Source organism: Phytophthora infestans, genomic scaffold (assembly GCF_000142945.1).
Source record: "Phytophthora infestans T30-4 supercont1.15 genomic scaffold, whole genome shotgun sequence".
In the NCBI taxonomy this organism is placed as follows: Eukaryota; Oomycota; class Peronosporomycetes; order Peronosporales; family Peronosporaceae; genus Phytophthora; species Phytophthora infestans.
Genome location: NW_003303744.1, coordinates 2294017 through 2309774, shown reverse-complemented (window position 1 = coordinate 2309774; position 15758 = coordinate 2294017). Strand labels below are relative to the sequence as shown.

Sequence of the window (15758 nt, the reverse complement as noted above, 5' to 3'; positions counted from 1 at the left end):
CCGGAACAGTCCGGAATCATTGCGTCTTATCAAATTTAGGGCAATACAAATTTAGCACGTTAGGAGCACTTGCTGGATAATTGCACTTTGTGACGGACCGCTGCAGCGAGCATACCAAGGCTTCAGCGCCATCGTAGCATTACTAGTATAAAACTGCAGCTTGAAGGTTGTACACTTGCGGGTTTGACACCCCGCCGCTGATGGGCTACTTAATTACAGTGCAACTAAAATATTTTTCTTACAGCGTTTGATTGTCAATAGATATCTAAACATGTAAAGACAAGCATCCTAGTCAAACATTTAGTTTAACTACTACATGCCATCATTTGATTCAGCGACGCAACTTCACATCGAAACCAGCTCCTGCAGGATCCGAGCCCCCTCCGCAAACTCGTGCTTGATGTCCTGATTGCCGATCGAGATCAGCACCATATCCTTGGTATCCTGAAGCTGGCACACGGCAGCGCGTCAGATGCGCCTCGTGCATGCCCGTGCCGAAGCGGGCCATCTCACCGGTCGAACCCAACTCCACACCCATACTCGGGCCAGCGCCGTGCAGACGCGTGAACGAGAACAGCGGCGCCTTGACGTCCACGTAGTCGATACAGGCGCACATGATGCCCCTGATCGCCTTGACATCGTTAGCCCGGGCCGTTGCCTGGGTGTGGTGTTAGTACGTGGTAAACGGGCCCGTGACGTTAAGCGCCTGTGCGATGGTGCTAGCTGCTTGATCGTGCCCACGTACAGTTGCTGGACTGGCTGCACCAGTGTGGCGTCTCCAGAGTGTACGCGGGCGTGCTTGGCGTAGATGGATATGGCGCCGTCCTTGGCCAAACCGTCGAGCTCGATCTCCTTAGCATTCACGACGACCTTGGACACGGCGAGGGAGCGCGACATCTTGTCTGCGTTGCTGTTCAGGTAATCCTTCAGATGGCTCCCACAAGCATACCAGCATCTGACAGCACGTAACAGGGAGAGACAAGAACCGGGTACTACACACACCTCTTGTACTAACTCCAGAGCCGAGATCAGATCCATCACCTCCGTCCGGCTGGTCCACGTTCAGCGAGTCCAGCAGAACCGCGAATGCGCTGTAGCCCTTGCACTGGTCGATGCTCTCCGGCAGGATGTTAGCGCCTGACTCAGAGCGGATTGGCCAGGTTGCTCGGGTCTGGCCTTCCGCCACCACGATCATGTCTTCGAGGATCTCGAGGTCCCCGTTGTCCAGCACCCGTGCTCCAAGCTCACCTTCGCGAAGTACTAGTTCCTGCTCTCGGGATGGTAACTGACCACGGTGGACAGATCGCGCACGTACTCACGCCGCACCAATCCAACTCTACCAACTTGCAAGAGATCCACCACGAATTCACATCGAAACGTCGCCCACACTACACCGCCACGCTGTAGGGCGCGCGCCGAGCACGTACGACTTGGCCATCGATATCAACGGCGCCTCGCCCTCCCATATACCCACCCGAATCGCGATGGTTCGTTATCACCCGCTGCCGCTTTACACCTGCTCACCGCCGTCGTGCCGCTCGTCCTTCACGCTCGCTCGCCCCCCACCAGTGCCACCGTCGCCGCCGCCTCCACGACCGCTCCACACTCGCTCACCAGCAGCTGTCCACTAGATCGCTCACTGATGCCGTCGACCTATCCCACTTAAACGCTCCCACCGCCGTCGCCATAAAAAAAAATTGAATTCATGCTCCAGGTCGCTCTTTTTATCAAACTTCTGCCAACCATGAAATTCATGGCATGAATTGGTGGGTCTGTCCGGAAGGAATAATCCTCGTAGCTTGAAACGATTTGATTGCTTCAATTTCAATCAAATCGTATGGGCACCGTCCGGAATCGGCCAATAATTGGTAATTATTACTGTAATGCTTGTGCTTAGATTCATTTTTTCGGATAAAAGTACGCCGCTGTTTATAGTCGTACCATATCTTACACAAGGCTAACATCTTTGTAGCCACTTTTGAAGCCGGCACGAAGTGAGCTCTTCAATTCGTTTCGGTTCATGGCGAACCTTATTCTTGTACATGGACTTATCTTTCACCAAAAGTAGCTTAAATAGATCAAGATAAAGAAAACTTTGAGGCAGCCTTTTTTTCGGTCTTGCACTGTGCGGCAAGAGCTTTCTATTGGGAGAGTGACAAATGAGGCTAATGTCAAACAAAGAATTACTTCTTTACCAAAGTACGAATTGCGATTTAGGTATACCGGTACTAATCAAAAGAGGGGTCCAGAAAAAGCCGAGAGCGACGTCGCTGAAAAAGATCTTTCATGAATACCCAAAAATCAAAAAATATTTGGTACTTATTAGGGGTAAAATGCGGGCTTAGTAGTACCAAAAATATCACGGTAGCTGTATCACCTCTACTATTGGGCCTTCATCGAGAGGGAAATACTGAAAGTAGTATCGATTTTACAAGGCAGTAGTAATATTAGTAATACTTGTTTAATACTCATACTACTACTTTTGTATTTATTCGCGTTTTCGCGGTCGCTTTGCGCGCGTCGTGCTTCAATCTTCCGAGCTCAGCCCTGTTGTGCCGCAGCAGAAGCTGCCTCTCCGCTCGCCAACTGTCTGTACTGGTTCTCAGGGCCCCCATGGCTATCCCTCCCGTCGAAAATACCCGCTCTTGGAACGCTGACGAAGAGATTTTACCGAGATTGATGCGAGCGAGTAAGGCAATCGAGGGGAACTGCAGCTCGCTTTCGTCACGGAACCACTTCAAGACGTCAATGTGCTTGTATAAACCCAGTAGCGCCCAGCACATGCCGTTTTGCGAGTCAATCGACATCTCTTTCGACAACTCCTCCTTCGAGATGTCAGGATTCTGGTGCTGCGCGATCTCCAGCCAGTCCGGCTCCAAATCCAGCCAGTTTTTAATCACGACATCAGCTCGTGCGTTGATCTCAATCTCCTTCACCTCTTCTCGTGCTTTTCTGGCCCTGATAGGTGCCCCCCAGTAGGAGTTCATCTTCGTCGTCCCAGCCCGTTGAAGCTGGTGATGAAAAAGGCGATGCTGAATATTAGCTAAGTAAGCTACTTTGCGACGACTGTTGCGATAAAGAGATCTTATCCTCTTTGACCATTAGAGCAAATACTGTCCGATGTTCTGCGCGCAGCAATTCAATTCCGTTCTTGTAAATGGCCTTCTCCTCCTTGCGAGGAATGTCTCCTACGGCAGCAATTTTTTTGGATCTAGACTTGGTTCGAGGGTCGAGTAAAATGCATGCCATAATATCTTTTGTCACCTTGGGGAAGCGCGCCTGCAACTGAGACAGCGTTCTTCTGAGACATGTCTTGCCATCATCAGAAAATTGATCTAGCGTCCTCACAACGCGACGGTGGCTGGATTCGTTTGCATCTGTAGCCCCTGGAGCCTCTACAGCCATTACTTCGAATTTGAAGGATTTGAGTTTGTTCTCCACAAGCCGTCGGAACACTACCATGTAAGACAATACTAGATTTTCACTCTGAACTTCTACCAGCGCAAGATTGGCTATACAGTGGGTAACCACCTCCATTTCCACTGCGAGTATCCAGTCCTGGGCGCTCAGGGCTGTCCACACGCTGCTCGAGTCTTTGGTAGATTCAAAGTAAGCTTCAAATGCCCAGTAGTTCACTACTGATCTCCGAATCAGTTTGCACGTGTAGGCAACTCGGACGTCCACGTCCGTCAGAGTGTCAAGTTCGGGAAATGGAAGAGCCGATTGGATGCTCTTCAGTGCATCACGCTGTTAAGGCGATCTGAAGTAATTGCTCAGATCACGGAGTTTTTTAAGCACGTTGTCACCCTCGTTTAGAGCCCCCCTCCCCGTAGTTACCGTCGTAACTACTTCATCCCAGGAACTCGTCGCATCATTCCACACAGTCACCGTCTGAATATTATCCTTAAGTCCAATGCCATAGCCAATGCACAGGTTGAGAAGATGCATGGAACAGCTCTCCTGTTCCGTATCAATGTGGTTAGCCACATTTTTTTGCTGAAGGAGTAGTGTCGGACATTGTGAATCGAGTCATACTGCGAATGTCGATGTTGTACCTTGTTTTGAGAGCACTTTCAATAACTTTTGCGACGCTAGCAGCGTTGTGGCCATCATTCTTAACACGGGCGAGAACTGCAATGAACCGAAATCTCCATGAGCTGTCGATAAAAGCGACAGGTGCACCTACGATACTCTCCTTCCCACAGGTGGTCCAAATGTCGTGCATCAAAATAAGGAACTTCAGCCGACTTGCATTCTCAAACTCAGTAGATAATAGTGCCCCTCACTATGTCACAAAACAGCTGGAATTGGCCATTGAGAAGTCAAACATGTCTGTCTCGACCCAATACCTGGAAGGAGGTATTACCGGTAGCCATTCGGATGACATCTTTGAAAGTCTCAGACGCACAAATAGTGTACGGTTTACCTGTGAAAGTAGAAACTTGGAAATTAAGACGTTCACTGTCTTCTCATCTGCGCAAAAGAACCATTTGGATGGGGGAAGGCTTTACAATGTCACCATCTTCAGTAGGAGCAGTACCCGTCAAAGCCTGAGAAGTACCAGCACTTTCCGGATCTCGTGTCAGGTCCAATACGGCCTGGGCATCGGCCTCTGCGACCTCGACGTCCGTCTTCGATCTCTCGGTAGCACATGTCTCCGCCAGAATTGCCAATGGGTGATCGGCATGCTTCGATTTGATGTGATCCTTCGCGTTGCTTGTGTTCTTAGTATTCCGAAGAGCATCTTCCCAACTGTACTTGTTTGTCTTGGTCCGAGATTTGATTTGTAGACAGCACAGCACACAAATATTCCGATACAGTCATCTCAACTGCTTCCATGGATTCTGTTTCTTGTATGGAGTATTCAGTGTATGAATCAGATCCCAAACATCATCCAATGCGCCTACCTTTCGTGCATGGGTAATAGAGAGTGGTACGCCAAGGTCCGACACTGGAGGTGCAAGCTGCAACGCGAGAGGCGTCTTCAGACGCTTCTTTCTAGACTTAACTGGAGCGGCCTTCATCTTTCCACTCGAATCTGACGGGGTAGCAACAGTATTTGTAGTCTTCCGTCGCTTTCCTGCTCGATGAACTGCTGTATCATCGGGTATGTCCGGCGAGGGTACGAAGTCTATGTCTAACCCAACCCAAATGTTGGTGGACTGGACAGATGAACCCATTCGCTTCGCAGTGGAATAATTGGGAGGGGCATTTGAAGACACGGTTGTATGCACGACTTGCACGCAGGATTCGCTTCAGAACCTGTATTTAAAGTAAATACGTGCTTATTAGCGTGCCGTGACAATAAATAAGGCACAACTACCTCTTATTTAGCTCGGAGCCAGCCCCTTCATAAACACCAATAGCGCACATGCGATGGACCAGTTTCCGCACACAGTACACGCTCTGTCCTTAGCTCGTCGCCTTCCTGACAGCCCTCTACCACGCACCCCATTTTCCGTTGTCCGATAGCTCGAGTTCAGGTATGCCGATGAAACAAATTGAGAGTGGTGGAGGGAAGCCACACGATTTTAAATTGCCAAATGAGGGCTGGAATGCTCGATCAGGGTACCTGGAAGTAGTACTGTAAGGCTAATATTCCACTGCGTGGAAAAAGTAATTCTAATACCCAAAGTGAATACCGTTACACCTCGGTATTAATATTAGTCCTACCAAAAATAAAGTGGTAGTAGTATTAACCAACTTTACTACTTTTGAAAATACTACCAGCCCCTGACCATGTGCTAGGCAGGGAATCTCCACCAGGGTTAGAGGCAAAAAATTATCTGTGGTGTTCATCAACGGCGATTACACTGGTGCACAAAATGCCGGAGGAGAAATACTCCAGTACTTTGCCTCTGCAAATGGTTGTCAGTGACATGCCGGTATATATATGGGGGTGGCTGTTATCGCCCTCCTGAGACTTCTGGGCCAGTGGCAAGTCCGGAGGCGTTGGCGTCGAATGTCTGAATGTGAGACGTGCGCATAAGTAACGGTATATTAGTGTTACTTCCTTGTGCACTTACGTCTACTTATAGCGACACTACTTCACAGCTACTCTGTTCAAATATTTTTGAGGTACGTTTTGGACTACAGACGGGCGGGGATAAGTCCTGTACAGCAGGCGCTGTGCAACTAGAAGGATCACCCAACCAGGATTGCTTCTGTCGTATTGTGCTATAGTCTTCTCTTGTTGGTCAGATCCGTTCGTGTGCTTATGGTGCTTTCTCTTGTAGTTACTTTTTCTTGGTAGGATGGTAGGATAGCAAATAGCTGCATCTGGAAGCGCATTTAGCGCTGTCTCCGGGGCAATTTCAGCACCAGCCAGAATAGAACAGCATTTTCTCTGGCTCCCTACAAAGCTTACAAGCAAAGTGAAAACGATCATATTTTCCAACATTTGGTTATTTCCGTATCACCCATCCCAACCAAACTGAACGTCTTATTTTCCTAGCTTCATTTCGTCGCCTCGTTCTGCCATACAGCCAAACTTGAGTGGATGGCGCTCAAGACGTCACACCAGGCGACGTGTGATTGTTGGCACCGCAACGCAGCCGCTTCCTTCATAATGGCCAGTCGCTGAGCTGTGTAAATAACATGCTCACCTCGAGCCAGCATGACATACTTCTTGGTCGTCATGTATGCGCGCATTCTGGACTTGATCACGTTCCAGCACCCCTTAATGGGGTTGATCTTCGGGCTGTACGGCCCAAGCCGCAGCATCACCAGCTTTCTAGCGTTTAAAATGCCATCTGACACAAGCTTCCGCCAGGCCAGGTCCGATCTAGTTGTCCTGGGAAAGTTCTCGATACTCTTCCGTCCGCAGAGTAGCCATAAAATAGTCAGAGATGAAGCGTGCGTTTCAACCTTGGTTATCGAGCCTTCACACGTTTGTAGCAGAATTCCCCCCGTAAAGCCGACACGCCACCTTGATCCTGCAAGGTTTCCCCTGCGAGAGGACACAAGAGGTGATTTCTCCGAGCACCCAGCTAACAACATCGGTCTGGAAGACTACGCAAATGGGGGGGGCTGCACCAAGGAGCGCTCGCCAATACGCGATCTGCCCTGGGAGCGTGACAAGCAGAGATTAAACTGAGTTTTGTCGTGACAGACGATAATGTCGCTTTTAGCTCTATGGCCATCCAGCTTTCCAACAAATTCCTTTCGCTTCTTTTTGTAATGGGTTTGTTCAAGGTGGACGTTTCGATGCGAAGCCTTTGGTGCTGTAACACATGCCTTGTAATGCTCGGTTATCCGAAGACTTTCCCACTACGACATCTCCAAGCTGATGTGCAGCAAAAACACATGTTAAACAAAGTAGCACATCAATCTTCAATGATGTACTCCTCAAGCTTAACCATCACTTCAACCGTCATTTTCACGCCTGATGGACGGACGCCCGCCCCCCCCCCCCTCTCGGTTTTGGCGGTGAAGCGCCATCGAGAACAACGTGGCGAGCAGTGTGGTATGACACATCCTTGTGGATCGCTGCTAGTTTCCAGTCGCCTCCCTCGCGGAAGACACGGGCGACACGTTGCTTGGCAAGTTTGCGATCTCGTCGTTGTTTGGGGGTGGGGACAATAAGCATGTTTCGGGTCAAATAAATAATAAAAGTAAGAGATACAGACCTGGGCGCTCAAAACTAGCGTAGCTCTCCCTCAGTCGTTGTTGGGCCTTGCGCAACAGCTTCGGCTTGGCGTCTTTCACTTTGGTTGGAATGGGGGATGGGCAAATTTGGTCTAAGTGGGAATAGTCTTTTTGCTTTGACGGTATGCCTTTTTATTTACCCTCCCCTTCAGCTACGGTTGGAAAACTTTGCGGGTAACTCGGGAAATGGTGTAGAAATTGTTGACGCTATAGATTTCGCTGAATGTTTTAGTTTTACGCAGATGTGTAGAAGTGCAAGACACAGACCAGCGCTGTATGTAGAAAGCGCAGCTTGGAAGGCCGTCTACGATATTTCAGTCGACATTTGAGCTTGTACAGCTTGAAAAGTTCTTACATGAGCATCTCAAGCGTGGCGGGCTCCAGCTCTCCTCGTCTATCGCTGACAATAAAGATGGATGAGGAGTGCTGATATGACGCGTCATGCATCACTGGGGTGGCACGAGCTCCTTGGGAGCGTGTAACAGTGTAGATGGTTCCAGTACAGTAGGATAAGTGTACCCCCTAAAAGGCACTTAATAAAAGACACGTGAATGCCAAGGCAGAACGCCACGGCAGACGAGGTGATGATATGGCGCAGTGAAGTATCTGTCTTATGCCGCAGGCGTAACGTTCCCAAGTGAGACGTCATGCCAAGCACCACTCGCCGCAGTCAATAGATTAGGCTGCACATAGCTCTAATATGCCGGTACTAAGTCTAAGTCAAATGTGAGCAAACGCAGTTTGCTTACAGCCATCAGTTCACCTCTGCCCTTTTCAGGTCTGTAGCAACTTGTCTAATAGTCTTGAGTATCCGTTCGCGGTGTTTTGTTTCTGTTATACCGCGTGTGACTCCTCGCTCAGGATCAGTGCCGTGATGTGCAGCTTTGCCTGTGCCTGGATGTGGATTGCATTTTACGGGATCGATAAAGCATATCTCTTCAGTTACAAGTGCTCCCTGTGGCTCTCCCAACACAGAGCTCCGTTTTTCGGATTTTGCTCTGTTAAACATTTGGAAAGAGAAACAACACTTTATTTAAAAAAGTGAGATCACGCTTTCGCAAATGTTCTCGTCCTGCTTGAGGTGACCTGCACCAGACCACACATGTACTCACCCGGTGGGGACATGGCTGAGAAACACCAGGACCTCAACATAAGCTCGTCGATATATCATGTCCAGGTATCTCTTGCTCATCCCGCTCATTGCCTTGATGTGACGCTTAATATGTATCTCCCGCAATCCTTCAAACGCGTTGGAATGTATGCCCATGACAGGATCGACGAAGCTCAGCAGAGTATGGCTGACCCAGCTGTGCTCACAATGCCTGTCCGCCAACATGCGATTGTTGACGAGCGTATGCAAACAAGAACCTCGCTCCTCACGTACGTGACGAGCTTAATCTAAGGTAAAATGCCAATTAGGGGCCGGTGACCAGTTAAGGGCCGGATTCGGTTAGCCAATAGGCAATTCGGAATTTTAGGCTTATCTATTTTCATTGGCCACTACTAAGGTATCATATAAGAGATTATTTAGCAACCCATAGTGAAATCAAGCGGCCCTTAATTGGCATGGCCGTCACATTTTATGCACTGTTTTAATTTGTCCTACTGAACGCACCATAGCTGATGTAAAACAATTTAATAACCAGGGAAATATACAATTGTGTCAGCTTTTGATTGATGCCAAGGCCATATTTTACTTTTTACTAGATCAAAAGATACAATCAAAACAAGAGAAGGTTGCTTTGAACGGCCCTTAATTGGTATTTTCCCTTAATGAATGCGAGTCCCGGTAATCAGAAAAGAAACTTAGTAGCTCATATCGAATGCAACATCATAGGTTTTCGGTACTCACCTGGGCTTAATAAACGGCTTAATAATGGGCCGCAGCGTCGCTTGTCGTACACAATGCGACTGACCCGTCGTCCTGTCAACGCCCCCCGACAAGCCAGAACGCTTTGTAATGGCGGCCACGACCATACTTCTACTTCTCTTAATGCGGCTTTCATCAGTTTCGACGATATGTCCTTCGCCGCCAATCTAAAGTGCACCATACTTAAGAGAGCATTCATATATTAAAAGCGTAACAACAAAATTCAGCTTAAACTTTCCGCAAAGCTGCTCCTTTGAGCACAACACTCGGAATGTTGCATACCAGACCGACACTGACCTTGGCCATTTGTGCGGCCTGGGGATGTGACGCTCGCACACACGAGTCGTAGGTATTGGTGTAAAAAGAGTTTCATCTTAGAGAGCCACGAGCTCATAGAGACGCTGTGCTGCTCTTGCTTCCCGTTCGCGTGGCGCTTCTTCTCGCAGTAGCGCCAGCAGCGCTCGCGTGCGTTAAGCCGCACGGCTGGGCGCACTGAGGGTACATCATCGTCGGTTCCAGCAGCCCCACCTCCATGATCCAGGTGGCCACCTCGATCTCGTCCGTGATCGCCTCCATGATCGCGCTAAAGCCGAAGATATATAGCCGTTGTAGATATTAGCTGGGTGTCATGGCTGCCACCTTACTAAATGAGAGTATCCGGCTCTGAGTATAAGACTGGGCTCAAACGGATCAATAAATTATTTCGATTAAAAATTTGTAAGAATAGCTGCAGCTACACTTCTAAAATGCGTACGAAAAGTGGAGCTACTACGCTCTCTGCATGCAAAAACCGGTGCTGGTACGGCACATGTGCTCAACACACTAGGCACTGTTTGATACTGCTTTTTAAAATTCGCATTTTAAATTATTTTGCTTTCTTAGAAAACGAAGCTACTGTACCCTCTGTTTAAAAATATCATTAAAAAAAGTTGTTAACGTTAATAGTAGTTTTATCTTTACTATAAACAATCATGAAAAAAAACTTCGCCCTGGGCTCGACTTCTGGATACTGCACTATTTTACTTAAGTCTTAAGATCCTGTTAGCCATGGCCCGTAATACATCAAGTACTCCTCAACCTCGTAGTAATGCAACCTTGTTCATTTATCTATTTACCTTGCGCTTCTAACAGTTCGTACGTGGCCATGATGCTGTCGGGTGTGATCATCCGGAACTGTTCATTTAGCTTCAGTAGCGCCTGCGAGACTCGTGCGATCTTCCGGCGGTCGTCCACACTCATGGGCGTGGCCGCGTGTTGCTGTCTCTTGGCCGTCAGCACCTCCACGCGTGTCTCCATGCTGCTAGTCGTGTCGTCCCCTCCGAGCTCGGCCATGCTTCTAGACACCCAAATGTACCCATTGGTGCCGAGAATCACGTCAATGCCGATGCCTGGGAGTGTGGCCATGTGCTGCTTCATCCTCTTTACCAATGGGGCCGCCACGGCCACGAACTGGCCGTTCTCGAGCTTGCCGTAGCGCAGACTGCGCGTGTGCAGACTGAGTGAGCCGTCGTAGCGGACCTCCTGGATCTCGGCCGAGATGAGGTCGTTCTCTACGAAGAAGGCCCGCATCTGCAGTTGATCGGCGTACGTACGCCGGCGCTGGGCGCCGCCCGGCAGCGTCACGGAGCTGAGCATGAGACTGGCGTCCTGCTGGCCGTTCACGTCCACCTTCCAGCGCTTGCTGGCCACTTCCGTCACACGGCCTACCACGATGTCGCCCACCTCGCCAATGTAGCGAGACACGAGCGGCCGCACTGTGATAAGCTGGTTCACCTTCTCAACGACGCCGGCCACGCTGGCCACCAGCTCGTTGCGTCCGCTCAAGTATGTGCCGTGGCCACGCAGGAATGCACCTGTATCCGTGCTAATCACCTGGCCAGGCGTCACCACCACCACCTGGGACTCATCTGCTAGCTCCATTGGCTCGTCCTCCGTCGTGGCCGACAAGCGCCGAGCGCGAACCTCCATGACCATTGGCTTTGATTGTGCGCCGTAGTGAGATAGTGGACGATACATTAAATGATGTGGCATACACCTCTCGTTGCTGCGACTGACGTGTCTACAACTGTACCAGTAGTAGCTCCTCTATCATCGCTGGGTGTCAACACTCCACGTAGGATCCACTCGATGGCATTGTTCCCTCCGGAATTCCTGGCCGGCATCCTGCTGGCCTTCGTGCAGCTGAGGCTTCGCTCGCACTTCAGTCTGGCCACATGGCTGGTGAATGGCCTTACGTTCTTCTTGCCGCCCGAAGACGAGCTCATCGCGACGCTCAACGGCCAGCAGCTGGCCAAAGGTGGCAAAAGCGGCAAGACGCCGGCCGGCCAACCACTCAGCGCGGCCGAGAAGATGGACAAGTTCTACGTGCGTGTGGCCAAGACGGAGCCCGGCGTCTTCAGCCAGACGCTCTTCTTCGAGCTGTACGAGATGCTAGTGGTGTTGGTCTCATCGGCCTCGGTTGCCTGTTGGATCGGCAGCGTCGTAAGTTTCACGGCTCCGTGGTTTAGCCCCGTGGCCGACGACGCTGATGACAAGGTAGACGTGGCCACGTACGGCCTCATGTCGGCCATGCTTGTGGCCCTCTGGTTCCCCTTGCAGCTCAACTTCGCCCAAGGTTTGGCCGGCTACGAGGCCCGCTTGGGCCTGGCCGTCGGGTTTATCGGCCTCATTCTGTCCGGCTTCATCATCCTGTCGCCCAAGGGCATGTTCGACTTCGATCTGGAACTGGCCGCCCAATTGGCCGGCCAGCGTATGGAGATGGTGCTCCGCGCCGTGGGCTTCGTGGACGCAGACTTCGTCAACATCGAGCTGCTGGCCGAGCTGGCCCGCATCTCTCTGTTCTTCACGTTTGCGCTACTCGCGGGCATCTTCACCTGCACGACATTCCTACCATCATTTCGGTTCGCACGCATGTACTCGGAGATGATCAAGGACAAGCAGACGTCGGCCGTGATGAAGCTCTTCCTGCACCTTAACATGCTCTTCCCCGTGCTCATCAGTGCGCTGTGGGTGCCGCGTCTGTCTAGTAACGTATTAGTCCCGTCCGAACTGGTCAAGTGCTCTCCACGTGCATTGGCCCGCGATTGTCTACAGAGCGACGTGCTCGGCCTGGCCAACACGTCGTCCGACGTCTGGAAATGGTACAGTCTCACCGAGTCGCAGTTCCACACGCTGCGCATCTACGTCGTGTTCGTGGCCTGTCTTGTACGCTTGATCTGCTTCCGTACACATCTCCAGTACTTCCTTTTAGAGCCTCGTGAAGTCATGGCCTCACTTGTGGGTCGGCCGGGCTTGGTAGACGGCGCGTTACTGCAGAACAAGGTGCGTCTGCAGTTCAACTACGTGCCGATCATCGCGCTGCAGTATTTGGCGCCTGTATGTGCGCTCCTGGCGTCGGCCCAGCTATTGATGAAGCAAACGGCCATCTCTCTGGGTGTGTCCAAGGCCACTTCGTGGGCTTTACAGCGCGTGGCCAACGTGTCGCTCCCCGCTGGCCTCGCGTCTGACGCTGCCACGCTGAATATCCTACCCGACCCTACCGCGCCGCCCAACCTCGGCGGATTTCGACTGGGCGACGAGCTGACCAAGGAGAACGTGACGCCCTTCTTGCGGGGTATGGGCCAGTTCCCCATCCTCACGGCCGAGTTCTACGACGCAGCGCTGGGCTTCCTGATCTGGTTCTTGAGCTTCACCATGTTCGCTGTGAGCTTGGCCGGTCTCATCTACTGGCGCAACGTGGCGGCCCACGGCACGGAGGTAGAACAGCCCGTTGTGCGACCGAACAAACAGACCCCAAAGACACTGAAGAACCAGCTTAAGAGTCTCAAACTCAAGAAGAACAAATAGATAGAAGAAGACAGGAGAAAGGCTGGCCAAACGGCCACCGCAAATACAGAAAACCTCTCTGCTTGTTTCAAGTTTATCTCTACTGCTTCTTCATGTTCTGGAGGTATTCCTTCCAGCCATGGGCGGCCATCTTCTCGATCTTGTCGTCCACCTCACACTTCTGCGTGTCCAGGAACGTTACCATCGCGTCGAGGAGTGACGAGTCCCCGGCACCGAGGATACGGACGGCCAACAGACCGGCGTTCGTCGAGTTGCCGATGGCCACAGTGGCCACCGGCACACCGCGTGGCATCTGCACAATGCTGAGCAGTGAGTCCTCACCGTTAAGTGTCGACGTCTTGACAGGGACACCGACAACCGGCAACGGCGTTAGGGCAGCGATCATGCCGGGCAGGTGGGCAGCACCACCGGCACCGGCAATGATGACTTTGAGGCCACGGCCCGCCGCATTCTGCGCGTATTCGTACATACGGGCGGGTGTGCGGTGGGCCGACACGATGGTAAGCTCGTAAGGCACGTCAAACTTCTCCAGCATGTCGGCCGCAGCGGCCATGCTGGGCAAATCCGAGTCCGAGCCCATAACAATGCCAACAAGTGGCGTACGCTCGTGCTTGGTCAGGCCAGCGTTCTTGGCCGCGTCCGGGGACAGGGCCGTAGCACGCTTGGTGAGCTCCGAGAGGCTCGGCGCCGTGATAGTCACGTGGCCGAGCTTGCGGCCCGGACGCACACCGGCCTTACCGTAGAAGTGAGCGGCGGCACCAGGCACTTTCAGACTGTCACGGAGCAGCGAGAAGCTCACGTCTTCGGACGACGAAGCGTCGCCGAGCACGTTCACCATGAGAGCGGCCGGCACACGCAGCGCACAGCTACCAAGTGGCAGGCCGGTGATGGCCCGCAGATGCTGTTCGAACTGGTCCGTTTCACAGGCCTCGATCGTGTAGTGGCCCGAGTTGTGCGGGCGTGGGGCAATCTCATTCAGCAGCACCTCGCCAGTAGCAGTCAAGAACAGTTCCACGCCGTAGATGCCGCGGCCATCCAGCTGAGCAACAGCAGTCTCGGCCATCTCGCCGGCACGCTTGGCCACTTCCTCAGGGATCTGGGCCGGGGCCAGCACTGTGTCACAAATGCTGTCACGCTGGGTGGTCTCCACGACGGGGTAGGCGCGGACGTCGCCCTCGGCACCCTTGACGACCATCACGGCCAGCTCCTTGACGAACGGCACCCATTTCTCAGCATACAGCTTGGCCTCTTCCTCGGCCAACTCCTTCAAGTCTACACCGGCATCGTCCTTGGCCAGCAACTTAGCTCCGAGCTTCTCGAAGGCCTCTACGAGGTCCTTCTCGCTCTTGACCACAGCGTTGCCCTTGCCGTCATAAGCGAAGCGACGCGACTTGAGCATGTAAGGGTAGCCGAACCTTTCGCCCACCTGGCGAGCGGCCTGCAGAGAAGTGACGATCTCGTACGGGGCCACATCGACGCCTTGCACCTGTGTGAAGAACTGCTTCTGCTGGTACTTGTCCTGGATAAGGGCAATGGTGGCCGGCGCCGGGTGTACACCCTGCAGGTTGGCCTCCTTCTTGTCCTGCAACTTTTGCAAGAAGGCAGCATTCACGTGCTCAATTTCCACCGTGAGAACGTCGCACTGCTCGGCCAGTTTGGCAATGTCCTCCTCCTTGGTGAAGCTGCCGGCCACGGCCTTAAGACCCGTTTGGCCAGCCGGGGAATCGGCGCCCAGCGGATCCAGCACCAACACCTGCAGGCCGAGGCGGTGAGCTGCATTGGCCATCATGCGGCCGAGCTGACCGCCACCTAGCACGCCCACTACGGGTGGCGCAGCCCCGCTAGTGTTGGTCGTCAGCACCGGCATGTTGATCTTCGAACTTCTAATGTTTGTGCGGCGTTGATTGGCCGACGGATGGCTGGAACACATGAATGTAGCCATTTGCTGTTTTATCCTAACGTTACATTCATTTTGTCGATGAGTTTTGTAAAAGGCCAAAGCAAGGCCAAAACTCACCAATTAACCCTTTCGTCACCCCATTCATTTCTATATTAAGCCTTACATACTTTAATCAAGTTAAACTTTCAAACCCGTACATCATGTAGGGTTTTAGTATATCAATTGCGAAGGGGTTTGCGAGCTTATTAATCGCATTTGAGAGGGTTTGATCAAAACAGTACATAATGTATGGTTCAGATTGCTGCAATATGATTTGCTGAAAATAATTGACGGCACTGATGATTCGTCGAAAACACACGAAAATCCTCCTTCTATCCCAACATTGGCACAAGGTGCAGTACCGTGAATGACAGCCTTGCCACAGTGGAAAAAGGTGGCGATGCTCCATGGAGGCAGAGTGGATCTCGGAGGTCCAATTTGGACCTCACTTCTGAA

The 15758-nt window shown here is 51.8% G+C and overlaps 4 protein-coding genes across 4 annotated transcripts; 1 reads left to right on the top strand and 3 right to left on the bottom strand.

Annotated features, from left to right (window-relative positions):
- Positions 1–331: 331 nt before the first annotated feature.
- PITG_09729 (uncharacterized protein) lies at positions 332–1195 on the bottom strand (the record flags this gene model as incomplete). The annotated part of the gene is made up of 3 exons (XM_002903284.1): positions 332–623; positions 746–902; positions 1003–1195. 3 exons carry the CDS (start codon positions 1193–1195, stop codon positions 332–334), a joined length of 642 nt encoding a protein of 213 aa, XP_002903330.1.
- An 8712-nt stretch (positions 1196–9907) lies between these two features.
- PITG_09728 (exosome complex exonuclease RRP4) lies at positions 9908–11491 on the bottom strand (the record flags this gene model as incomplete). The annotated part of the gene is made up of 2 exons (XM_002903283.1): positions 9908–10100; positions 10656–11491. The coding sequence occupies 2 exons, from the start codon at positions 11489–11491 to the stop codon at positions 9908–9910; spliced, it is 1029 nt and encodes a 342-aa protein (XP_002903329.1).
- A 153-nt stretch (positions 11492–11644) lies between these two features.
- PITG_09727 (uncharacterized protein) lies at positions 11645–13363 on the top strand (the record flags this gene model as incomplete). The annotated part of the gene is made up of 1 exon (XM_002903282.1): positions 11645–13363. The coding sequence occupies one exon, from the start codon at positions 11645–11647 to the stop codon at positions 13361–13363; it is 1719 nt and encodes a 572-aa protein (XP_002903328.1).
- A 48-nt stretch (positions 13364–13411) lies between these two features.
- Positions 13412–15244, bottom strand: PITG_09726 (phosphoribosylaminoimidazole carboxylase; the record flags this gene model as incomplete). The annotated part of the gene is made up of 1 exon (XM_002903281.1): positions 13412–15244. The coding sequence occupies one exon, from the start codon at positions 15228–15230 to the stop codon at positions 13443–13445; it is 1788 nt and encodes a 595-aa protein (XP_002903327.1).
- Positions 15245–15758: the final 514 nt, after the last annotated feature.